At 37.1% G+C, this 27,479-nt stretch overlaps 3 protein-coding genes and 5 non-coding genes across 8 annotated transcripts in view; 1 reads left to right on the plus strand and 7 right to left on the minus strand.

Annotated features, from left to right (window-relative positions):
• Window positions 1–442: 442 nt before the first annotated feature.
• Trnah-gug lies at window positions 443–514 on the minus strand. Its single transcript has one exon. It is a non-coding gene; the product is annotated as a tRNA-His (tRNA).
• Window positions 515–540: 26 nt separating this feature from the next.
• LOC5572590 (glutamyl-tRNA(Gln) amidotransferase subunit B, mitochondrial) lies at window positions 541–6,313 on the minus strand. The gene is made up of 5 exons (XM_001654054.2): window positions 6,124–6,313; window positions 5,629–6,066; window positions 5,421–5,569; window positions 1,355–1,776; window positions 541–1,065 (listed from the first exon to the last, which is right to left on the minus strand). The coding sequence occupies exons 1-5, from the start codon at window positions 6,216–6,218 to the stop codon at window positions 583–585; spliced, it is 1,587 nt and encodes a 528-aa protein (XP_001654104.2). The 5' UTR covers window positions 6,219–6,313; the 3' UTR covers window positions 541–582.
• On the minus strand, window positions 1,848–1,919 carry Trnah-gug. The gene has a single exon. It is a non-coding gene; the product is annotated as a tRNA-His (tRNA).
• Window positions 4,074–4,145, minus strand: Trnag-ucc. The gene has a single exon. It is a non-coding gene; the product is annotated as a tRNA-Gly (tRNA).
• On the minus strand, window positions 5,295–5,366 carry Trnag-ucc. Its single transcript has one exon. It is a non-coding gene; the product is annotated as a tRNA-Gly (tRNA).
• Window positions 6,314–6,406: 93 nt separating the features above from the next.
• The window catches only part of LOC5572577 (rootletin), a 159,910-nt gene continuing 138,837 nt past the window's right edge, over window positions 6,407–27,479 (plus strand). Inside the window, exon 1 of the mRNA XM_021857344.1 lies at window positions 6,407–6,730. The gene's annotated coding sequence lies outside the window, so the exon portion shown is untranslated. The remainder of the gene's footprint in view (window positions 6,731–27,479) is intronic.
• LOC5572588 (zinc finger and BTB domain-containing protein 17) lies at window positions 13,796–15,644 on the minus strand. The gene is made up of 2 exons (XM_021857347.1): window positions 15,198–15,644; window positions 13,796–15,086 (listed from the first exon to the last, which is right to left on the minus strand). Exons 1-2 carry the CDS (start codon window positions 15,221–15,223, stop codon window positions 14,039–14,041), a joined length of 1,074 nt encoding a protein of 357 aa, XP_021713039.1. The 5' UTR covers window positions 15,224–15,644; the 3' UTR covers window positions 13,796–14,038.
• Window positions 16,050–16,121, minus strand: Trnaq-cug. The gene has a single exon. It is a non-coding gene; the product is annotated as a tRNA-Gln (tRNA).

The raw sequence follows: 27,479 nt of genomic DNA on the forward strand, positions 1-27,479 counted from the left end.
GATTCGGTGAAACGGTTGACAACCTGAGTAGACAGCAGTTAGCGTGTATGAACTGCTCGAATGTGAAAACGTATCCGATTCTGATCCCACCTAACTGGGACGGCTATGGCTTTTTCCATAGCCCTGCGCATTTGCGATGATTATCTAAAAATAACCTGCTGCGCGCGCAATATGTTCTTATTTTGATACGGTTTCGATTGTGGATGAAGAAACAGTACATGCCAATCTGACGTTTTATCACCTGTCTTTTTTAACATTCGTGCTTATATATGGATTGTTTCATATGGAAACCGTTTCCGTTTCAACATAAACGGAATGTTTATATTTGTTGATGGAAAGATAGTGCTAAAAGAGAGCCTAAAGGGTTAAAGCAGGGTCAATCACCCTACTCCGTTAGAGAAACACTAAAAAAGATACTCCTACCGTGACAGTGTTTGCACACTGCCGTGACCAGGATTCGAACCTGGGTTACTACGGCCACAACGTAGGGTCCTAACCACTAGACGATCACGGCTATCGGATGAAGGTGTCGAAGGCATCTTAGAAGCACTACAAGAGCTATATAGTAACGACTTTATATCATTATTTCAACATATTCTTCAATAAATCAACTGACTTCGCCATGTCCACTTTTTGTTCGGACACCTTGGCAATCTCACCGGCCAGCGCGTACAGCATCTTCTCTTTACCCTTTCGGTACTTCTCGACCACCTTGGGATTGTTCTTGATCGCATCTTTACACATCGCCTCGATTCGTTCCGTATCGGTTATCATCAGCCAATCATTGCGCTGGGCAAGCAGCGCTGGACTTTCCCTTCCCTCCCCATCGAGAGCTTCCTGCAGAATCAACCTAGCTAGGTATGCATTGATGATGTTGCCTTCCAGCATGTCCGTCACCTCGGCCAAATGAGTCGAAGGAATCCGACACTCCTCGATATCGATTTTGTTCTTATTGAGAATGGTTAGCAGTTCATTGATAAGAAAATTCGCAACCGCTTTGGGAGAACGTGCCTTTCCCGGTTCATCCAGAATTGTGCGGAAGTGGTTGTACAATGTAATGTCATTCTGAAAAAAAAAATAAATTGGGTTAGGGATGGTACATAAATTATGTCACGCTAAATTTCAACTTTTTCGACCCCCTCTACCGTCACACTTTTTGTATGAGTCCTTCGAAAATGTAGTAAGACTTGTCACGCTTGGCTCGACCACCTGCCACAAACTTTGATCGGTTTGAGCTAAATTAGTTTCACCAATCGAGCTGCAATTGTGCACAGTTGTTATGGGACCTATACGACACCCAGAAATTTGAATGGAGCGAGAATTTGAATTTTGTTCCAAATAATAAATAACGTACCACGAGAATGATGGCCATTTCCGGTGTGAGGTTGTGTATTTCCACTATCTGCCTGCGGGTTTCCTCCGGAAGTTCCGGTAAGCTCGATCCGATATGCACGGCATCTACCACCACATCGGCATCGCACTCGCCATCGACATTCACATGCAATGGTGGCAGATTAGGTTCCGGCATGAACCGATAATCCTGCACCACTTCCTTGTCACGCATGGCTATCGTTTGTCGTCCGGCTGCATCCCAAGCGCGAGTTTCATTGAAAATCTTCCCACCACCGTCCAAGATGCCGATTTGCCGCTCTATTTCGAATTCAATTGCCTGAGCAACCGCCCGCACGGAACCGATGTTCTTGACCTCCGTTCGGGTTCCCAGGGGGGTGTTTTCCTTGTGCACGGAGATGTTAGCGTCTACTCGAAGGGCACCCTCTGAAAGAAAAAAGATGATTACCAAAACTCAACAAAAAAAACCGTCTCTCCGTGACAGTGTTATTGCACACTGCCGTGACCAGGATTCGAACCTGGGTTACTACGGCCACAACGTAGGGTCCTAACCACTAGACGATCACGGCTAACGAGACATGTTCTGCATGTGTGCTCAGAGCATATTTTAAATGTATTTGTGTTTCCAATCGTACTAAAGGTCGAGCAGTTATATAGAAAGCTTTTCAAGCATATAGACTGAAAAAATCCTCACCTAGTTTCTATATGTGCTGCAAACATTTTGTTTGCAATCAAGCGTTGCACACACATTTTAAGAGTTCAGTACTTATGTCGAATTCGTTTTTGAACCTAGGTTGGAACTGGCGAAACCCGTTCTGAATCACAGTTTCAACCCCAACCCGATTTAGGTTCGACCCAACTACAATTTGCTTGACGCTTGTTTGTTTATGTGTTAATCACCGACCCAGTTCTTAAAAACGAAAACGACATTAGTTTCCATTGATGCTCATCATATAGGCCTCTGACTGTTTTGATTTTGTATGGGATTTTGCCTTTGTTGTTTACAAATTTCATGAAAGAGTGAAAGGGAGCGGTACATTTTTATGCAGAGCCCCATACCGTGATGCATCAATACCCGGACACTTAAACAGCGACAAATGTTTAAACACCATTTTCAATAAGTATTATGGGTAAACAATTAAAGTTCTATTACACAGTGAAAAACTTTACATCAGATTTTTATAAGAGTGATACATTTTACCTTAAAAATAACGATTTTATAACGAAAATCGGTAGTATGATGAAGCATATCTTGTCCTTAAATCCGGACACTTGCAGCAAGTGTTGTCTTTAAATCCGGACACTTTTGAATCGAAATCCGGACAACTGTTTCGATATTGATTTACTTGCGCAATAACGAAAATTATGTTAGATATTAATTACATACCATATATCATACAATTTGAAGCATTTATGCGACTCACAGTGTTTCAAAAAACAGGAATGATGAGAGAAATTTGTATTTGAATTCCCTGCACTGCACTTTGTTAAAGTTCAACGGTAGTAATGAAAAATCACACAGTTTTTCCCCATAATTCGTTTCATTTTCATTCACGCTGCCTTCTATAGTTGTTTGACTAGTTTTCCTGCACTATCACTTTTAAAATATTCGTTCACTTCAATTTAACTAAGAGATATAATGTAATGTCCGGATTTGATACATTTGGCCGTAATCCCGGACACCCTCTTTTCACACCCCGCAATACACATTTACACCATGTTCCACGACTGTTATGTAATTAAATAGTGAAACTATCGTTTTATTTCTATTTGAGTTGAAATCACTTCACTAATAACGAAAATGAAACATATTTTTCACGGATAATCACTCGACGTGCGTTTGTAAACACTACTACCGAATAAAATTGCGCTGTGAAGAAATGACGTCCAGCCAGAGCAGCGTAACTTATTTTCCTTTTATTAATTATTTGGCAATGTTAACTAGATTAAAACAAACAGTAAAATGATCAGAAGTATCATAAATAGCTGATGTGATTAAAAACTTGCAGAATAAAATTTAATTTTTCCTTTAATTAATGAATATTGTTAGAGTGTCCGGATATTGGTACCGTCCGGATTTTGATTCATCACGGTACCCAGGTAAACATGGCACTTCAAAGTTATGTCGAATTCGTTTTTGAACCTAGGTTGGAACTAGCGCAATCCGTTCTGAATCACAGTTTCAACCCCAACCCGATTCAGGTTCGACTGAACTATAATTTGCTTGGTGTTGGTTTGTTTATGTGTTGATCACCGACCCAGTTCCTAAAAACGAAAACGACATTAGTGTTGGAATGCAATCTTTCTCTGAAGCAAGTGTACTGTTACTCTTCTTTCGTACATCCAGCCAACAATAAATCATTTCCTCAAGAATGATCTCTGATCCATCTCTGTGGGTTATCTACAACTGTGGATTGTAAATGTTATTAGCCACAAAGTAGAATTTTGATAGTCAACTCTCCATAACTCGATATTGAAGGGTCCATTGAGTTAGGGAGATACGGAATTAGAGAACACATAACCAGTACAAATGTGATGCAAGAAACCAGATAAATTAATTCTGTCTGAATAAAAGTTAATTCCGAAAACTAGATAAATAAGTGTATACCTACATTAATAGTCCTAGAAGCGAAAACCAACCACATGCCCACACAATGTGCTTTTATACCACATTGCAGCTCACACTGTATCAGAGCTTTCATTTAAACCAGTAAAAAATATCCTGCGTCGGCCGGGAATCGAACCCGGATCAACTGCTTGGAAGGCAACTATGCTGACCATTACACCACCGACGCCTTGAGAAACAGTTGGAAATAGCACATTACTTCCTAACGAGGATGACCAAACTCTTAAAATTGAAATTCACTCGCTATCTCTTCAGCAATGCCCTACCTAAGAGACTGTCTAAAAATTACGTAAAGCATTATCGGGGAACGGGTTTGGTGTTACTCACGCACCAAAAACTTCTTACGAAAGTATTGCAATTTGAGAAAATGCTTTGATTATATTTTTGAATAGTCAATATTAATTGAAGATAAATTTAACAGGAGGCACTCTCAACGTTATATAAAATAAGCCTCTTTGAACAGTTCAGCGAGACATGTTCTCAAGTACACTCAAAATAATCCAAACGTCATTACTACGTCAAAAATCACGTAGATCATTCCAAATTCATTTTACCTCCACTTCACCTGACCAAGATAAAGATCACTAAGCCATTCATAACCACCAAACAGTGACTCGGTTATTGTTACTGAGGTTATCTATCGTGAAATTTACGTAGGTGCCTGAGTTCATTTTGACATCTGCATATTGTACGTACATTCGGTGTTGAGCTCAAATTCTAAGATGGCGCCGCTTGATTTTTGAAGAACTTCAGAAGCTGCTGAACTTTAAACCATGTGCAAGATTGACTTCAAGGTAAATATGCTTTAAATACCGAAGAATATCTGCATTACTTCATATTTTATACCTGATTTATAACCTCTATCAAGTATAGCACGCGAAGGCTACAACAAGATAGACCAAACTCACAACAATTGGGAAACAGGATTAAAAATGCTCAGAGTGAATATAATAATATCACAATCTTTTAAGTTTGTTTATATTTTCCAATTGGGAAATTAGTTTTCTTCCAAAGCCTATTAGAAATAAGGTTGGTCGTTATTACAGTTAAATTTAATGCAAAACCATCTCTAGATCCTATTGAAACGTTTCGTAAAGGCTACCGGAAAATCCACGTAGCTCTTACGTGTAGCGCCGGTGGAATGGACGAAGTTCAAAAGTTCATGCGTTCATTCTGGGCTACCTATGACTCACGTAAGAGCTACGAGGAAAATAATCACGTATGTTTTCACGTAACAATGACGTTTGGATTATTTTGAGTGTAGTTCGAACGTCTCAGGTTTGAACTTGTTGAGCCACAACACAACAAAAAAGCATCCTGCGTCGGCCGGGAATCGAACCCGGATCAACTGCTTGGAAGGCAACTATGCTGACCATTACACCACCGACGCCTTAATAAAAACTGGCCCAGAAGCTCTTTATGGATCTTCGGTGTGGTAACCTACCTTCCATCCTACAGGAGCAGCTTCCTAGTCGAGTCAGTATCAGTATCAACTCCTTGACCAGAGCGGCTGCTTCTTCCCCAGTTTCGAGATCCGGTTCGAAAACCAACTCCATCAAAGGAACACCCGCACGGTTAAGATCCACAAGGCTCCTAAAAGCAATATCGTTAATTGAAGGTTACCATAAATGTGTGAATTTAACATGTCATACTTTCTTTCGACGGGATCGTGTAACGACTTCCCACTGTCCTGTTCCAGTTGCAACTGATGTAATCGAGCGGATTTGTAGTACGGTTTCCGGCTCACACCCGGAACGAACACGGGGAACGATAGCAAACCTCCCCTTGCCAGAGGGGCACGCTGCTGCGTTATTTGATAACCGACAGGCAGATCCGCATAGAAGTAATGCTTCCGATCGAACATCGACACCGAATTAACCTTGCAGCCCAATGCCAATGCCGTCCGGACTCCTAGTTCGACACATTTCCGATTCAGCACCGGAAGTGTCCCGGGAATGGATGCATCAAATAGCGACACGCAGGAATTGATCGGAGAGGAAAAAGCCACCTCCGCGCCGGAAAACAACTTCGAGTTCGTTTGGATCTGAGCATGAACCTCCAAGCCGATTACGCTCTTCCAGCGATTCGGTCTAAAACGGGCGAAGAACATGAGAACTGACTGACTACGAACCGATGTCTTTACTCACCTGGTTGCTGGTTTTCCGGCAGCTTTTGTAGCGTAGTTCCGCCGACGAACATTGTATATTAAAAGATTTGTTCGGAAGGACAATCTCCAGGACATGTTCTTCACTTCTGCACTGCGACCAAACTGCTTACGCAAAACTCTCAGCGCAAAACACCCGGTCTTTTTTGTTTAATTTCACTCGTGTTAGAACCCGTAATGTATCTAAACAATCGAATGCAACATAAAAGTCGAGCAGTTTTTGTTTGTTTCATGCGTTTGCGTAAAATGTGCACGCTAGTCAATTATTGCTTACGCCGGCGGGATGATCGTGTTGCGTGTCGGTTCGCGGTTGAAATCCGAAATTTACGTATAAAATAATTATTAAACTTTAATATTTAAATAGAAAGCATGTATATATTATATCAAATGTGTAGAAGTGTAATGTAGAAGATAAAGTGAAATTGTAATTGGCTTGTGATAAATTATTGCAGAATACTGCAGAGTGCTCTGTTTGGAAAACCTATCGATCAGCATAATTTTTATCTAGGATAGCATGGAGCTGTGTAGAAAATCGGAATAATTTAAAAGCATTTCAATCGTGAAACCTATCAGATTAAATCATTCTGCAGGTATGTAATGAATATTTATAAACAACAATTTGATGCGATAATTTTTAGAAGTCGAGGGATGAGCTCAAAAGGATGAGCCGGTGTTTTTGTTTTGAAAACCGCTGCCAACGTTACGAGCTCAAAATTACCTTTTGTTTTGATACAAGGGTCCAATCGTAAATTACAAAACGCATACCGTGCAAGCACCCTATTCTGGATTGTTGAGGAAATCTAGTAGAATAACTTTTGTACAGAGTGTTCTGAAAAACTTTGTTTCAAAATTCCCTAAAGAGAGTGTTGTCATAGACTTAAAAAGTGTTGTCTTCCGACAGGAACCAAAAAAAAAACAGGGTGCCGGTGCCAATTATGGACAAACTAAGCAATACAAAATCATAACATAAAAAATAAAAGCCTTTGGCAGAAAGATTTCAAATTCTACTGCAGTCGAATTTCGTTCGTTGCACTATGTTTAATTGCACTTCGTTTTAATTGGGCTCCCGTTAGGTGGGCTATAGCCACATAACAAAAAAAAAGTTTTGAAAAAAGTTTTGGAAGCATTAGGAGAAATCTTCCATTTTTGCAAGTATGAAGAAGAAATATCCAAACTTTTTTGCAATCGACTACAGATGACACGCAGACTTCGTCCTTTGGCGGAGAGACCTGTGTCATCCGCAAACAAGGATTTTTGACATCCCTGAGGTAACTAGTTTAGTTGATTTCACCTGCTTATAAGGGAAAAAACACGTTTTAGATTTACTTAACCCTTGACTTAACCTAACTTAACCTAAATAATAACGCATTAATCGTGGCAATAGAATATTGTAACGATTTTTGCCTGAAATTATTAATTATTTTATTTGGCATTTGTTCCAATGTTTCAACATTGGATATTCTATGTAACTCATTGGTACTATACCAGGGAGGAAGCTTCAGAATAATTTTCAAAATGTTATATTGAATTCTCTGCAGAGATTTCTTCCTGGTATTACAACAGCTAGTCCATATTAGTACAGCATACAACATGGCTGGCCTGAAAATTTGTTTGAATTTCAAAAGCTTGTTCTTAAGACAAAGTTTTGGTTTTCTATTAATAATGGGATAGAGACATTTTACATATTTGTTACATTTGGCTTGAATGCCTTCAATGTGATTTTTGAAAGTTAAATTCTTATCTAGCATGAGCCCTATTTACTTAACTTCATCTGACCAATTTATTGGAACCCTTATCATCGTAACAACATGGCTACTTGAAGGTTTTAAATAAAGAGCTTGCGGTTTATAAGGGAATATTATTAGTTGAGTTTTGGAAGCATTAGGAGAAATCTTCCATTTTTGCAAGTATGAAGAAAAAATATCCAAACTTTTTTTGCAATCGACTACAGATGACACGCAGACTTCGTCCTTTGGCGGAGAGGCCTATGTCATCCGCAAACAAGGATTTTTGACATCCCTGAGGTAACTCAGGTAAGCCAGATGTGAAAATATTGTATAATATTGGTCCCAAAATGCTGCCTTGAGGAACGCCAGCTCTTACAGGAAGTCTTTCAGACCTGGAGTTCTGATAATTAACCTGAAGTGTACGATTTGACAGATTACTTTGAATTATTCTAACAATTTATGTTAGAAAATTAAAGTTCTTTAATTTTACAATCAAACCTTCATGCCAAACACTGTCGAATGCTCTTACCACAGACAAACAGACGTAACAGCTGGAACAATTATCAATTTAAAACATAGTCACGTGAACATTTACGCCCAATGCTAAAATACTTCATTTGGCCAACCGCGAACTAGGTGGCGGTAGTGAGCAAACGTCAAACTCGAAAAAAAGTGATGCAAGCGCCACGAGTGGCCAGTCGGCCAACTACCAAATATTAGAATTGGGCGCTATTCCGCTGTGCGATGAAAATAATTAGAGTGTTACGTCTGTTTGTCTGTGCGCTTACTATGTCTAGAAGAGAAAGACCAGTAGAATAGCCTTCAGATTTGTTGGAACGGATCAAATTTGTTACACGTAAAAGTTGATGAGTGGTCGAATGTCCATGGCGGAATCCGAACTGTTCATTGGCAAAAATTGAATTTACGTTCATGTGGACCATCATTCTGTTCTAAATTACCTTTTCAAAAAGTTCACTGATTGAGGAAAGCAAACTGATTGGACGATAGCTAGAAGCTTCTGCAGGATTTTTATCTGGTTTTAAAATTGGTACAACCTTAGCATTTTTCCATTTGTCAGGAAAATATGCTAATTGAAAACATTTGTTAAATATATCAACTAAGAATGATAAGCTACTTTCTGGAAGTTTCTTGATGAGGATGTAGAAAATTCCATCATCACCAGGAGTTTACATATTTTTGAATTTTTTAATAATAGTTCGCACTTCTTCCAAATCAGTCTCCCAGGAATTTTCCAAAACGTTCTCTTGATTGAGAATATTTTCAAAGTCCTAAGTAACTTCATTTTCTATTGAACTAATAGGGCAGTGCTGTAAACATTCGACACTTTGAGCGACGTTCGTTTCGTTGCCACGGTCAGCAGTCACAGCAAGAGCGGTAGAATGAACGTCGACAAACACAAAAAAGTGTCAATTGAATGTCGTCTGATACGAGAAAATTAGCATAAATCACAAGTTTTGCATAGAATTCAGGCATCGGATCATAAACAACATGGATAATTTGATCTTGTCTGTTATGTCGAATGTGACACACATACAGTGAAAGCAGAACAGAAACAAGCAACACCATAACGCTTCCTAACATTGCTATCGTGGTCAGTGGCATTCAATTGACATTTTTCTTTTCGACATTCGTTTGATCGCTCGTGTGGTGAATGTTTAAGTGAAGCGCTGCCGAATATCAGCGAAAACGTGTCGACTACCGTGATTGCTAACAACACTGTAATAGGGTATCCGTCCTATTATGGAGGACTTAAGCACGGTGTTGAAATTAAAATAGTATTCCAGTGTCCAAAACCTAAATATTATAGTAGTTTTCACTGAGAAGTGTTAAAACTATTTTTTATCTGGAGTATAGTGAAATAAAAAAAGATTTTTTGGGATCAAACATACATTTTTGTTAACATAAATCTGAAGCTCTTCCTCTGTCCTATTATTGCGGTATTTCGTCCTATTATTGCGGTTTACAAAAAAGCATAGATTTTATTACATTCAGTATACATTCAATACCACACAATGTTTGAGCATTGAAATTATGCTCCCTCCATGTTAACACAGCACGGTACTGTCAGTTTGTGTGACTTTGGACATATCTATAAAAAAAAACTAATTCATTACTTTATGTCACGATTCAAAAACAAATCAACAGAATCGAATGATTTTCTGCCGGTTTTTCTGCTCTTCCGTCGTAGCTGGACAATGTTAATGTGAACAGACAAGGTTCTTCCATCTGTGACTTAAGTATAACCTACAATTTTGGTGCCTTCAAAAATACTTACCAATCCATTGCAATTTCAAAAGACTGCTTCCTTGCGATCATCTTGTATCTTAGTAATGTATCGTTGGCATTTTCAATCAGTTTACGTGATTTTTTTGGGTATACATTGTGTTTATTTGCAATATATTTGTAAATAAGAGCAACTACAAAATAAAGATAAACATAAATCTTTTGTTCAGCTAAATAAATGTATGAATGACACAAAATGATGTCACAAAATAGTATCCTAGTGATATAATTATTGTTTTTAGCAATTACATTTTAAAATTTTAAATTAAAATAACTATTGAAATATTGAATTGTACATACAGGTTTACATATACCGCAATAATAGGCAAATAATTGTTTTGGCTCTAAACTTAAAAATTCACGCCTATGAAAACCCGTCCGTTGAAAGAGGGACTGGTTGAAAATCTAGGCTTTTCTTGATGCATCATTTAAAGCTGTTCTTCCAACGATCAAAATCGTTTATTTTTTAAATAATTTATCTGGTCCAACTTGGGAATACTATAAGCTTTCGTTATCATCAATAATATCCATAGAAAATAGTGTTTTCGATTAATAATGAGGGTTTAATTCTTATACAGTAAGGACCCGATTTTGTCAGCCCATCGATGAATTTTAGGCTGACAAAATGGGGAACCTGACAAAATCGGGTCAATTTATTTTGTTCCTGTTTTTCAAATGTTGACGTGTTCCATGGTTGCATGGACTTTTAAGAGGCCGATGGACATGGGCGTAGCCAGTTTTTTTTTTTATCAGGGGCTCCCCCCTCCCTTATATTGGTAGTATTGACTTCTAACACTCAATAAAAGGCATTGCCATTGCCCCCCTCTGGCTACGCCCATGCGTGCATGACATCAAACATCATCATCAATTTTAATGTAAACGTAATGTACCGCAATAATGGGCAAATTACCCTTAGTCCTAAATTGAAATTGTGCGCGCTTTCAAACTGCATAGCAAGTTTTTGAGCTTTTTCGCAATTAGTTAGTAATAATTTGTTTTCCTCTTTCAATGCCGGTATATTGGCTTTTGAGGTTTTTTTTTTTCAAAATTTTAGATAATTTCCAAAAGAGCTTAGAGCCAGGGTCCAATTGAGACATTTTATTTTTAAAATTTTTGTTTCTTAATTGTGAAAAACGTTTCTTGATTTCTTTCTGCAAATCCTGCCATATAATTTTCATAGCAGGATCGCGTTGAAATTGCCTTCTCCTCACGTTTTTAAGACGGATCAAGAGTTTAAGATCATCGTCTATAATCACGGATTCATTTTGGAATTGCAATGCTCCTGGCTTCAACAATGGAATTTGTTAAAGTTTCAAGAACATTGTCAATATAAAGTTTCGTTTATAACGCAATATTAACATCAAGATTAGAGTCAATGTATGTTTCATATATATTCCAGTCGTCTCGAAAATAATTGAAAGTGGAACTGATAGGATTGAGAATCGCTTCAGGGACATGATCAGAATTAAAATCAGCATGAGTAACTAAATGGCTACAAAAATGTAAAGTGGTAGATGGATTTCTAGAAGAGGAAAAACATGTAGGGCTATCAGGGTATTGAATTGAGAAATATCCTGAAGAGCACTCATCAAATAAAACTCTGCCGTTGGAATTACTTTGTGAATTTTTCCATGACCGATGATGGCACTAAAGTCACCAATGACAATTTTTTTTGACTTATTGCTAGTCAATTTTCGCAAGTCAGTTTGGAGCAAATTAACTTGCTGTCCAGAACATTGAAAAAGCAAATAGGCAGCTATGAAAGTATATTTACTAAACTGTGTTTCAACAGAAACACCTAAAGTTTCAAAAACTTTAGTTTCAAATGACGAAAACAGTTGATGTTTTATACGCCTATGAATGATGATTGCTACTCCCCACATGCCCCATCAAGTCGATCATTACGATAAATAAAAAAGTTAGGACCCTTTTTGAATTTGGATCGAGGTTTCAAATAGGTTTCAGTAATAACTGCTATATGTACGTTATTCGCTGTAAAAAAATAAACAGACGCTCTTTACCATTCAAAGAACGAGCATTCCAATTTAAAATATTTAAATTATTATTTATTGGATCCATTAGATCCATTGCATCAATCATTTGATCATTTGAATTGTTCAAGCGATCGTTAACTAAAAAATGAGCATTGTTCGACACTCTATCAAGCGTATTCTGGAAAAGATCGTTATCGTAACGGAAATTACCGTTTATCTACCTGGCACGAGACTCGACGTCTCGACTTATGATTGCCCGCGCAACTTGCGCATATGAACTTATCGGTATCTTCTTTCACTGGACAGACGTCCTTAGCTTGAGAAGGACCTCCGCAAATCATGCATTTAGCATTCATACGGCTATGTTTTGTACCATGACCCCACTTTTGGCACCGACGGCACTGAGTGAGGTTCTGGAAATTACCTCCACATTTCTGGAAACGTTTCCATGTCACACGGACACCGAACATAAGTCTAGCTTTTTCTAAACCTCTAATATTATTTAGATCTTTTTTGTTAAAGTGAACTAAATAATATTCTTGAGGGGTCTCTTAGACTGGGGAAAATTCAAGTAAATCATTTATTCCATTTTTGATCTCTTCAGGTGACTTTTAATCACTTGAGAGACCTTTCAATACGACTTTGAACAAGCTTTCAGTTCTGTCGTCATAAGTAAAAAAATGTGCTTCCTCTCTTCAAGATGTTTGAGAAGAAGTTCGCGATCTTTAAGAGTTTCCGGCAAAACGCGACGGTCTCCTTTCTTTGCGATTTGAAAGGAGACCTTGATTCTCCTAATGGAGTTCAAGATCTCCTGCCTAAATCCCCAAAATTCGGAACAACTGACCACGATAGGCGGCACTCTTTGCTTCCTCATTTGAATCAAAGAGCCTGGGCTGGAGACTGCTTCGATTTGGTGTTCGGAAAATTTGTCCAGAGCATCGAACTGATTGCTCATTTCGATGCAATTATCGACATTATCCATTTGACCCTTGGAAGAAAGTTAGCATTCCGGAGAAACGTCCTTTCTTCCATTCTTGTCACGTTTAGTGACAGTTTTAAATCCCACTTTTTTTGGAAGGAAGTTGCGAATTCAGAGATTCACCATTCCTTTTGCTAGTAGTTGCAACCATGTTTAGTGAATAAACGAAAGAAGACGTGACCTTAGAGAGGTTTTTTTTCCCTAGACGGTGTCCAAGAAGGATTACCACCGCTAGATTTCGCTAACGGTTCCAACAAAAAATGAAAGGCACGGGTCCAAACAAAGATCGTAATGGGATCAATAGTAGAAAAAATAGTACTGAAAAGTACTGTTTTTTTACTTTAGGTACCTAGTTTATAAAATACTTCCAAGAGCAGAGAGAATTCATGTACGCACAGAACGGAAGTACGATGCGCACTGCTCAAGTGTTTCCATCTTTATTCCATCCTTATATTATCATGTAAGATTGTTGAATGCTCTAAGGGACTACACTAATTATGTCACACCAAAATTCAGCTTTTTCGACCCCCTCCCCTCACCCATTGGAGTGTGACATAATTTGTATATGACCCCTAATGGTTGGAACCGTGCCTCTGGACTTCTTGAGATTAATTTCTCAGGCCTTCTGCAAAGCAATCACAACTTTTCAGCTTTCTGGTACATCGACGACAATCTACTATTGTAATGCTTTATTAGTTAAAATTATACTCTTTTATCTTTGTTTTCACGTGGGGTTAGCTCTACAATATAAATCTATAATATAGATATAGACATAGGTATATATTATAATATGATTTTTCTCCGTATCGCTTCACTCTCAATTTTATACTCTTTTGCGCTATCCTAACTGTTCCTCGTTTTTTTTTTTTTATTTCCTGTCGCTAACTTCCCTCCTTAAAGCCTCTCAGCCATGGCCCGTCCGACAATCTTTTCGCAATAGCTGGTCTGGTGCCGCTTCAGATCCAGTATCCGGTCGAATTCCTTCCCACAGTAACTGCACTTGCGATCCTTTTTGCGCATTTCCCGGTGTACCCGGTACATATGGTTCCGGTGAACGCTCCCGGACGAGAAGCTTACGTTGCACAAGCTGCACAGGAAAGGCCGCTCGCCGGTGTGGTAACGCATGTGGTCCTCCAGGGTGCGCTTGCTCTTGAACTGCCGGATCGGATCGGTGCAAACCTGGCACTGGTAGCTCCGGATGTTCTCGTGTACGGTTTTGATGTGGTTCTGCTGTACGTACTTGGTTTTGAACTGCGCCAGGCAGATATGACACTGGAAGGGTCGTTCGTTTGCGTGCATCGGAAGATGCGAGATCCAGGCATCCCTGGTGGAGAACTTCTCGCCGCACACCATGCAGCGGTTTTCTTCCAGGTGACTACTGGGGCCTACTGTTGTCGCCACCGTTGATTTGGAACCGCTCGAGCCAGTCGATATGGTGCGGATCTTAAATATAGCACCCAGACTAGGATGCTGAAATTCCTCCTCTCGCATTTCCTCGGCCGTGAGAGTGCTGCTACTGCTGCCGATTTCATGCTCATCCTCATCCGCATCTTCCGTTTCCTCCTCGTCCTGGCGCTGCTGCTGTTGCTGCTGATCCTCTAGATACTGCCTGCGGACACTTTCCAGCGTGTCGTCCTCCAATGGCTCTTGCTTGACAATCAACACTTCCGGTTCAATTCGTACCACCGCTTTCGTGCGGATTATCCGATCATACTGCTTGGTACGTCGCCGGAAGTGATAAAATTCCTGCAACATCTGCAGACAGTTCTTGCAGGCTGACGATGGGAAATCGTTCTCCGCGGTCAGCTGAATATCGGTGCATTCCATGATCATTTCCAACAGTTGCCGATTGACCGGCTCCAATGTCGTCGGGTGGAATATCGGGATCAGCTCCGTCTCCCGGAAGCAAAACCGACAATACGACCCGGGGGTCTCGTTTGGGCTGTTCATTTTGTCATCCCACAAAAGCGAATCCATTTTCCATGCAATAAGAAAAAAAAATGTTAATTTCTCATTTTTTTTTCCCCTACGAAATCCACCGATAAATACTCACACATCGCTGTAGATTGTCAGATCCATCGGAAGGTGCGCTTGGAGCCGACGGCTCTGGTCGGCTTCAGAACACTGCGGCCGGAGAAAATCCGGATTTTCCGTCCTACCTCTTTCGAAATGGGAAAAATCGACAAAGGCAGCGATATGGCAGGCAACGGTTTGTTTACATTAGAGACTGACAACCAAAATGGGGGCGGGGAAGCTCCCAGTTGGGCTTTCGCCACGGTTCGCGGGTGCCGCCGCTTTTCCGCAGACACTCCCGCGGCTAGCGGTTGAATTCGGATGCCAATGGATTCCTGGTGCGTCCTATTTCGCCCATATAAAATTCGCGGGACGGAACAATTTTTCTATAGCCAACACCGAGAGAACAAAGTTATTATTTTCGCTTCACACACGACACGAACTGGGAGGGCGAACTGTCAAAGTTGTTTGTTTCGAAAAAAGGTCAGCATCAGCAGGACAAAAACTGGTTGCATTGGTGTTGATGCGGACAGCTAAATTTGACTAGCGGGAGGGGAAAAAGCTTTTACTCTGCTTTATCGACTCGGTAAACATTTGTATGGACACTTATTGTGATTCCGAAACGCTATAAATGTAATAAATAATTCCAATGGGATTTTTTTCTAATCATAATTTAAAATGAATATTTGGTAGCAAGCTACAGGCTTTTGTTCATCCTTTGCACAGCTGATTTTTTTACCCCGATGCAATGCAGATGCGAATTTAATTTTTATAAAACTGTATGTACCTATCTATTAGATTCAATGAAAAATGTTGAATACGATCAAACAAGTGCTTTTATTAATTGAACTAAACATCGTTCTTCGTTTCGAGTCATAAAATAAACTTACATAGGTTCCACCGAGATTTGAACTCGGATCGTTGGATTCAGAGTCCAAAGTGCTAACCATTACACCATGGAACCAGTCATCTGTGTGGATGAAAATAGAGCTTTCGCTGGATTTTGCAGAAATGGCATAAATTTCAATGTTCTGAAAGTTTGCATTATTCTCATGCTATTACTGCAATAAAGGCGTATTAGGGGTACCGGGGCAGTATGAACACCCGGGGCAGAATGGACACCCCCTGTATCTTTGTATATGCGAATAATTTTGCGCAAACAATGCAAACAGATGCAAACAATATTTCAGTTACCTGTCGAAATAGTAAGTTGTCCACTAAAATTTCAGAAAAATTGTTTTAAACATTGATTTTATAGCAATAAATTGAGCATGATTTTATTGGGTTCGAAAATTATAACATTCACACCACATAAGATTTCAGAGGCAAATTACTGCAAGTTGACCGAAAATGCAGCTCTTGACTGAATTTTCAATTATTTATGCTCGATTCAAAAATATAGTAGATTTTCTTCTGCTAATTTAAGGCATTAAAAAACTTATATGAAAATTTCTTATACTGTTGGGACAATATGGACACCGGGTGACAAAGTAAAGCTGACACTTTAAAAAGAAAGAAATGTAACTTCATACACAAAACTATTTAGCGTTTAATGCAATGATTTTGATGCGGAACCATAAATCGGTTGAAATCGTCAATTCTGTATTAAAACTAATCTGGAGGCAATATTGAAAGCATCTCTATGAAAAATATCGTAAATTGGTTCTAATCATGTTTTCAGTGGCACAGTGAACTATAACTATGGTTTCTTGAATGTGTACTTCATTTTCCGAGGTTCTGGGAATGATCGCGGGGCCCCATGGGGGTGTCCACTTTGCCCCGCTAGCTTGATGATGAACAAATATAAGCTATTTTTAAACCTTTTTTTGGATATGATTTTTTTTTTTTTTTCAAAATTTTGCAACATTTTTAACAAATGCTCAAGAACTCTAAAAAACATACTGCACATGAAAAACAGTATAATATTTATGTATTTACAGTTCAAATAGGAAAATTCCTTAGGGTGTCCATACTGCCCCGTGTCCCCCTATCAAAGACAAATTACTGTTTAGCGAAATTTGGGGCAATTGATAGGGGCAAACAGGCCGCATTCTGGCCGCCGTTGTTTTATAAAGTGTAATCATATCATGAGGATGAGCACCCCACCAAGTACCAGTAATCGAACGAAGAAAGTTAATTCTTTTAAAACAAATTATGTTGATAGGTTTAATGTGATTATTCCACTTCAATTTTTAATCAAACCATATTTAAAGGTATTTATAATCAAATACTTGTTCAATTTGATGCTTATTGAGATATTAATTGATTTCAATGGGTGAATGTTTTCGGGAAAATAAAATAAATTTGGGTTTTTCAACCAAAAAGGTAAATCCATTATTATGAGCCCATGCATGAATATTATCCAAATAACATTGCACAAAATGACGAATAACTTCTTGATTCTTTCCACTAATAGGAATTATCATCAGCAAAATGGATACAATAAATTCTATTAGCAATTATAGTAGTTATATCTCTTGTAAATAAATTGTATAAAAAGGGCTTGAACAAAAACCCTGCGGTAGTCCAAAATACCTATAACGTATCATTTTTGAAGAACTATTATGATAAAAATGAATTATTTTAAATGCAAATAAATTTCATATAAAATTAGAAATTAATACAATCATATGCACCAAAAACATCGAGAAACGTAGAAAAAACATCGTGTTTTCTATTTATCATTTAATAGTTCAATTTGTGAAGCTAAAAGCGCAATACAATCACGAGATCCATGACCTTTTCTAAAACCATATTGAGATGAAGGAAAAACATTTTTTGTTTTCAGCCCACAATTCAAGACGATTGATTATCATTCTTTCCATTAATTTACAAAGACATGATAATAAACTAATTGGTCTTCTACTATTGACTAATAATGGATCTTTACCAGGTTTAATCTTTACTACTTTAATGAAACGCCATTCAGTAGGAAATACGTTCTGTAAAATAAATTCATTATATAAAGAAAGTAAATGTAGTTTACCTTCTAAAGGTAAAATTTTCAAAATAATAAATTTTATGTTGTCAATACCAGGAGCAGTAGTTTTGGTAATTGACAAAGCTAAATCCATTTCTCCAATCGAACATTTAGCCCAAAGTACGGGAAAATAATTGTATGATGTTATGTTTTTGAAAGGAATATAACGAGGTACAAAATCAGTACAAATTTTAGAAGTAAATTGATTAATCTAATCTTTCGAATATTCTGAAATGTTTGGAGAAAGGGCATCAAAATTTCTAAAATTTCGTGCTACAGACCATAATGTTGATAATGAAATCCGAGAGTCAAGATTTTCGATGAAAATTCTACAATAATTTATTTTCTTATATATAATAGTTCTAGTAAACTGTGCCTCAGCTGTACAATATAAAAAAATTATGATCTCTATGGGTCTAGACATTTTTGAAGGCATTAGATTTATGTTTTGAAGCTATACCATAATCATTGTCCCACCAAAAGTTGGATTATGTTTTTTATGTGAACTGTAATTATTATTTTTTTAATTGAGATTTACATAAACAGTGATTTATCATAATCAATTAAAGTAACAGAAATTAAATCAGAAAAAAAAATATTGGACCAGTCAATATTTTTTGTCAAATCAGGAATAAAGGATTGTGTGTGTGTGTTTGTACAATCCATCGCCCACTGAACCGGCAGTGCTTTTATGGAAGAAAATTATTTCCAACTCATGATTCCTTTTTTCAAAGTTGCAAATAATTTTAGCCCTGGAAATGGAAGGTTGATAGCTCTATTGTCCAAACAACGACCCATTTCAAGGATGCCTGTTCATACACGTACATCCCGAGGTCATTGTCCGATACAATAAGCCCCGCATTAAGGCATTCCTGATATCAAATGGATATACGAAATGCATTAATACTTCCTCAATCAAAGGTTAACGCTTTGATATTGGCACGTATTTAGTTCTATATGCAACACAAATAGTTTTATGTTCAACAATTCCAATCAACCCGGAATATAAAATTGGAAATCTCTCACCAAAGTTCCGTGGTCTTCAATGTCAAACCATATACCAGCTTCCTCCATTGGACGTTTAACGCATCCGGCATCCGTTTCTTCGTTTCAATTAGAATCCATCCAAGGCGGCTTTGGCGTTGCCCTCACCATAGTAGCAAGCATGCAGTCACTTACTGAGATTCTTCCCTATTTTGTCAAACAATCGTCATCACAAGACCACAATCAGCACACATTTCAATAGATTAAGAATTAACAATTCAGTCACATTTTCAACCACGTGGTCCCAGTAATATAATTTTACTTTTCCGATCAGCGTATCGGGTCACATCAATCAGAATTACGCATTATCTGCCGAACCGCTGACGTAATCGCGAAAACTCGGCCTGAAAAAAAAAACTGACACGCAACACAAACAACACAATTAAAAGATTATACTAAAACACCATCCACTAAAGATTCAAACAGTAACACTTTTCTTAAAAACACTTGCCGGGTGGCATAGCACTACTAGCCTTTTCATGGCTTCATCGGCTGAATCGAGAAAAAACGAGGAACCGATAGAAAACGTGAAGCGAATTCAAAAACACAACCTCTCACGCGCACAGCTTGCTGTGATCTCCTGTCAAATCAGGAATAAAGGATTCATTAGAAAATTTCTTACGGATGGGATTTGGAATTTCAATTATTATTGGTAAATGATCACTTCCGTTAGCTATATACATTGAATAATTCGACTGTTTTTAAGCTTTCCAATAGTGTTTTGATGTGATTCTTGCGTCCAAAGGGAAAAATATAATAATTCGCTTCTATATAATTTGTATGGAGTTGAACATCTCTTAAAATCTTCAATGTCGTTTTTCCAAAGCTCCTTTTGATTCTATTCAGAACAAGTTTCCAGTTTTTCTCTGGTTGCCGCACGGTGTGCTGGAACACACATATTATCGAACTTGCATGAACCTCCGATCTTTTTTCACTAAAAGTTAGCCTTGATAGTCAAGAAAAGCTTGCGGAATATTAAAAAATCTTTCATTGGCAAAAAATTGAAAAAAGTCGATTTTTGTATTTTTACCCTTCTCCCATATATGAGTTCATAGGAGAATATTAGAGTTATACTAATTTTGATGCATTGCAGACTTATTTGATATACCTAGATCACGAATCGATTACAAGACGTTTCAACTTGAGCATAATTTCTACCTACATTCACACAATGTGACCAGCCCATTGTGGTATGCCGTTTATTAACGACATCGCATTTTTACATAAATTTATTAAGGTAAACATACTACAACTTATCAAGTTTCAATCAATGTTTCCTATTCTACTGAATAATTGAAATTATTGGAGTTCGTTATTGAACATGAAGCTTTTTTAAGATAACAGACAATTGTATAATTACATGCGATCATTAAATAAACCGCCATACAATTATATAGGGCAATGTACTGTTTCAATTTTGTATGGTATGTTCACTCTAGCTGATCTTGTTATTGAAAGATATTCCTTGTATGAGTAACTTTTCAAATATTATATAATATATATTTGAAAAGTTGTCATGCCGATTTATATTGAAATCTTGCAGCCGCTGGTTGGGTGCGTTTGCTAAAACCTCACATCATTAACATATCCTTAGTTACCTTCATATACTTAAAACTAAATACATACCATAAAACGGGGTAACTTTGATAGTTTTTTGAGAGAAAATCGAAATTTTTTTTATTTGTAAAACAAGCACTGGTTTGTTAGTTATCGATTGTACATGAAAGATTGTATAACGATTCGATCTTAATGAATCTATAGTTTTTCATATAATCGAAAGTCAGTTTTTGGTAATGGGGTAACATTGATAATGAGTAGATAAGCACATGAAAATCCAAAACAAACTATTGTTTGACATCATCACAGTTTGAATTGGATTGGAGAATGTTAATAGAGAAACTAGATTAGATTTTATCAATTAAAGTACAGAATTTATTGAACAAAAAACATCTTTAAAAGGGTTTTCAGTCAAAACAAACATAATAAACACCATTATAAGTTGATAATAATGGGTATAAACATATATCTCTGAATAGATATCTATCGATAATCATGTTTCGACATTGAATTCACCATAAATCAATCGTTTTTGGAACATGAATGAGTATAAATCGACTGAATCCCGTAAAGTACATGAGGCGTAGCATACCTCTAGGTTTTTAATGTTATATGGGAATTTGTGACTTTGATTACAAAAATGATTCCAAATTGTAAAACTGTTTTTTCGCTATGAGGTTTGATACCGGATTCATGTTCTACTATAGCTAGGCCATCAAGCATACGTACCGAATTCATTATAGTTTCATGAAAAAGTGATAGTAAAACAGATTGTTTGTGAGCGTTTTGAAAGTACCAAAATCTCATCATTTTTTAATATTCGAATATAAAGCCTCACATACTTTTGATTGGCACGAAAACAGCTCAGAGGTGAAGTGTCACACTGATATTCCTTAGTTTCGTATTCGTTTTGCTTAACTGAATAACATAATTTTGGTTATTTTGTTTAGTGTACGTTGCGGATCCCGCACTATCAAAGTTACCCGCATTTTCAAAGATACCTCGTTTTACGATAATAAAATTTATGTGTCCATGTTGGTTATTGAAATTGTTGTGTCTATTTCGCAAAATGTGCCCTCCATAAGTGCGAAGTCGTGAATAAAAGGGCTGGATTACGTTGGATCGATTTGTTATCGTCGCCACATTTATCCGAAGTAATCCAGCCCTTTTACTCAAAATCAGGCACTTCAAACCCCAAATATAATGTGCGCATTGCATATGAGTAGATTAGTGACTGCACAAAACTTGTATCACGATGAGCTTGAGACCACCTTAAGGCTATATAAGCCATTCACTGTTAATCATGTTATAGTGAACCCGCTTTCAAGAAGTTTGCGCGTATAAGCACATGAATACAGCTTATACTGCCATGTGTATCAATTTCTGGGAATTCCCTTTCTGATTAGAAAACTATACCACATACGTAAAATATTACTGATTTGATTCAGAAAGAAGAATACAAACCGTTCGTATGAGCTTTTCTGAAGTGAAAAGTGAAATTTCCATTATATAAAATACGGCATACCACCATGGGCTGGTCATATTATGTCAGTGTATGTAGGAAATGATGCTTAAATCTAAGAATTCATTCATGTTAAAGATATGTCATGTCAAATTTGTCATTAGGTCGTTAAAAGTCATCATATTAGTGTATCTCTAATATTCTCCTATGAACTCATATATGGAAAAAGGGTAAAAATACAAAAATCGTCTTTTTTCAATTTTTTGCCGATGAAAGATTTTTTAATATTCAGCAAGCTTTTTTTTTGACTACCAAGACCAACATTTAGTGAAAAAAGATCGGAGGTTCATGTAAGTCCGATAATATGTGTGTTCCAGCACACCGTGTGCCGCATTCTCTGAAAAATAAATAAATAAATAAAGTATTTACAGTAGGTGAAAAGCACCATACGATTTTGGCCTACTTTGAATGAAAGTGCGAAATTTGGCACCGATTTATTGTAGGTCGAAAATTAGTGCTTCTCCCCTACTAGCAAAAATAAAGTACACAAGGCCGATTGGAAATACAGTCAACTCTCCCTTACTCGATATTGAAGGGACCATCGAGTTAGGGAGGTATCGAGTTACAGAAAACAAAACAGTGCAACTGCGACAACTGCGATCCAAGGGACCATCGAGTTAGCCTTGAAAACCAACTTTTACTGTGTTTCTCTAACTCGATATCGAGATACGGAATATCGAGTAAAGGGAGAGTCAACTGTAGCTTCAAATAAGATTTGTAAATAAATCATCAAATTCTATGCAAATATGTCTAAGTACTTAAACTCCACCCATTTTGACGAAAATGTCAAAACTCTGATACTTAGATATTTTGCAAACAGAAAACATTCCTTTTGCTAAATATTCACATTCCAAAAATATTCCAATTTGAAAATTTTGCAATTTTTCTTAAAATAATATTTTTTTATTAGCTTCCAAACTCTTGAATACAATTTTATTAATTTTCTATAAATCAAACTTCAAGTTATTTATGAGACGTAGTTCACGCTAGACGCTGTTATACAATTCCCTAAACTTGACCATTTTTGTATGAAATTCGATCTTTATGTACTTTATTCATGGCAGTACTGTATATTTTATTAATTATATTCAAATTTTACTCTAAGCCTTTACTGCATTCAAAGAAAACTTCATCAACTACGGAATACAAAAAAATAAAATAAAAATTTCCCTTACGCTTCAAGTTTCAGATAGAATTGCAAATATGTTTAAATTTTAAGGTTCTGATAGAAACCAGATAAACTCTTTTAATTGAGCAGTGTTTTAAAGGCTGCAAGAACGTTAAGTGCATTTTTAATTCAAATACTTTTTGAAAACTAATTAGAGTAGAATTTAGAAGATTTTGCCCATTCATATTATATAAATATTCATATTTTTGTAATATATTGAAGCATGATAATTGACCAAACCATACTGTGAGATTAGGCAATGGAAAAAAAACTCAAATACTGGAAAGTTAACTTTACGTTAGAATTATATGTCCAAATGTCTAAAGGGAAAATATTGTAAGGTGTTTCAAAATATTTTTTTTTATTAATTTTGCCCCCTTGGCACCCCCCCAAAGAACAGGCCTGCCTGCCTGTTCTTGGTATGTTAACAATTATTAATGTAAGATTTTTTTACTCAAAAATATACTGCATACCTTACAAAGCAACAATCACATTAAAAAAAGATGATGAGTGGTTGTGTTTTTTTTATTATTTTGCAAGGTAAGTATTTGAAAAATAAAAACTAAGCAGAAATATGGCATTTCTATTTTATATGTTCCAAAATCATGCACAAGGAAATAAAAAAAAGCAATTTTTCATGCAAAATCCATGCATAACATTACTTAAAAGTAGATAGATCTAGCTGGACTTAGATAAATTCAGTTTTGAATGTCTATTTTTAGCTTTTATCGACCAATTTCGCTATTTTCATAAGAGATCAAAAGGGAGAGATTTGTATAAACTTAATAATTTGTAAGTCCAAAAGCAATCGAAATATTAGAATTTTCTTTATAAACAAAAAACATGTTCTTCTTCTTTCTGGCGTAACGTCCCCACTGGGATAAAGCCTGCTTCTCAGCTTAGTGTTCTTATGAGCACTTCCACAGTTATTCACTGAGAGCTTACTATGCCAATCACCATTTTTGCATGTGTATATCGTGTGGCAGGTACGAAGATACTCTATGCCCTGGGAAGTCGAGAAAATTTCCAACCCGAAAAGATCCTCGACCGATGGGATTCGAACCCACGACCCTCAGCTTGGTCATGCTGTTGCTTCCGTGCTTCTGGGGTTTTCTGGAGCAAATTTGTAAGGAATTCCTCTTAGCATATCTTAAATAGTCATTTAAGAAATTTCAAGTCAAATTTCTGGAAGAGTTACTAGAGGAATGTCCATAAGAATTCTTGTGGAGAACCCTCGAGAAGTCTTTGTATGTATACCTGACGAAAGCTCTGAATGAATCTCTAGGAAAATTCCTAAAGATAAAAATCAATGAACCTATGGAGAAGTCGTGTAGTAATCACAGGAGCTTTACATAAAAAATCATTGCAATGCAAAAAAGAAAAAGGAGATATTAGATAGATAAGATGTTTTGCGTAAAAAAGAGACTTTAGAGACCTTTGTTCACTTTTTTTCGCGTTACCCAAATATGCTTTGGTACTTTTCAAGAATGTGTAGAATATTGTGTATAAATATTCATTTCGACTTGGTTCAGGATATTGCTCATAGTAAAATATTTCCAAACCTGTTCCTGGCTTTCTCAGGCTCAAGTTACAAAGTGCCATCTGATATTTAATGATTAACAGAACAATGTATTTTTGAATCCAAAACCACGATGTTCTGTTCAAAAGTACTGTTCTATAGCGTTGAAATAAACACTAACTTTATCAGTATATTGATAGAGTGAAGTGGGGCAAAAGTTCGAGTGGGGTAAGAGTTTATTTTTAAGATTTCTAGCTCAATTCAAAACAAAGCTTATAAATGTCATGGTGGTTCGAATTCTATTCAAATAAGAGACTTTCACTCTAAATATCATAAAAATTGATTGAGATTTGGAAAAGTTATGGCTTTTTTTTGTTTTTCGACGTGAATATTGTAATTTTCGGTCAAACTTTCGTTGCATGGAATCATATGAAGATAAAATCTTTTTAATATTTTATGTAAGGGCGTTTCTAGGCCTATCATAAGGATGCTTTGAGGTGTATTAGTTTTTTTTTTGATAAAAAATTTAGTGTATATTTTTCGACAAACTTAAGTTTACGGCTTGTATAAAGTATGCCTGTCATAAAAGTAACGATATTTTGTGTATCAGCCAGCGAACTTTTGCCGCACTGTAGATTCGAACTCTTCGAGTTCGTTTGAGACAATCAATTTTGAAACTGTTATAACAAAAAATGGGTGAATATTTTGACACAACTTTGTTCAGCAAAATTATAGCCAAAATGTTGGAGGTTCCACTGCTATTGTTTTTCTGGAAACTTTGATTATACCACTAAGGTCGAACTTCTGCCCCACCTTACTCTAGATGTTATAGGGGCCCCTATTCATTATCAAGTTAGGGCCCCTCTGAATCGGATTTTCCTTGCTCCGATACATTTCAGTTTGTCAAAAACTCAATTTCTAATGCTATGAGAAATTTTCACAATGATTTCGGGACCCCCCCTACTACGCTACTGCCTGGATCACTCATTTGCAGAGGACTGACCTGACTGTCATACTGCATACATTTCGGCTCTTCCTCACATTGTTTTGGTACCCACTTTTTGGTCGTTTTTCCCAACTTGCTCCTGATTTTCAAGTATACGGCTAATGTGCTGCTAGTGCTAGTTTCTGACAATTGAACATATCGCGTTGAATCGTCGAATTTGACGACACTTTTCCTTTTTTCATCATTTTGCTGAATGTTTTACGCATTAGCGAGGTATCATTGATGTCTCTCACTTATCGCAATTGAGAGAATCTCTCACTTATCGCTCTCTGTAACTATCATAACATGCTGCACATTATGAGAGATTCTTTATCGTATACTGCTAAAACTTTGATCAGATTGGGGGGATAGTAGTGCATGATAAAACCCATTTAAACATGCTCCAAGCCTGGGGGACACTATTGCTATTGGATGTTCGTGGATTGTTTATCGTGCCAGTAAAGAAAAACACCTACCCCCAACGGTAAACAAGCGAGAAAAATGGATTTTATCATCGCTCTCTCTTTGGGGCTCTCGCTCGCTGCTTCCATTTATCAGACTTGTTACACCTTGCGATACAATGACGATCGTGGACCGCAACAGATGGGATGTTTTTCTTTGCTTGCTTTGATCGTGCCTCATACTCAATTGAGAGCGAATTCTGCAATGCCTGCTCCTACCCATAAAAACATATGTTTTGTCAGTTCCAAAACAAACAAAACAAAAACACTGGACGCCATCATATTGAATCAATGTTGGGTAGCTGATTATTGGCTCATACAATTTGCTCATTTGGCCAACTTGTTCATGTTTTAGAACCTCGTAAGAAGGCTACACACAGGCAAATGGACTATCGAAGTACATAGGAACCACTTATGAAAGTTTGCCACAATAAATCGGGTTGAAATTCATAGCTTTGTTTCATAGTTTTCGTGGTAATCTGGAAACGAACCAAGGACCTTGCGATCAATAGGCGCGTGCGTACATCACGCGCCTATCGACACCTTGATGTGAAGTGAGTGATGCTAAAACGATACATAAAGCGTTCGAATTGCAATAATCGTTCCACCTTTTATAAGGCAAAATGTATGAATTTAAATTGTCTAGTTCACAGTGTGTAGATAATTCACCACGATGAGCTTCATAGTTCCTGAACTTAAAATATTCAGGATCTAGCAATAAATTGCATTCCAATTTCCAATCGTAGACTTCCGCTGCCGTATCTATTTGTTAAACATAACATCGGTATTAGTGCGTTAGTAGTTCATCTGATAGTTGATGCAGCGCACCACTTCGTACACTATTTCAACGTATAGTAACTACAGCGGAAGTAATATTAGTTTACGGAACAAGTTGCAGAATGATGATTTCTACAGCACGAGTCGTACATTTATCCTACGAGGCTTTCCGAGTAGGATAATTACGACGAGTGCTGTAAAAATCGAGTTCTGCAACGAGTACAACATTTTTTGAAATTTCATAGAAGACCACTTGAGGGTATCAGAAATTATATCGGAATGCATTCACTATTATTTTGCATTTTATAA

This window comes from Aedes aegypti, chromosome 1 (assembly GCF_002204515.2).
Source record: "Aedes aegypti strain LVP_AGWG chromosome 1, AaegL5.0 Primary Assembly, whole genome shotgun sequence".
Taxonomy (NCBI): domain Eukaryota; kingdom Metazoa; phylum Arthropoda; class Insecta; order Diptera; family Culicidae; genus Aedes; species Aedes aegypti.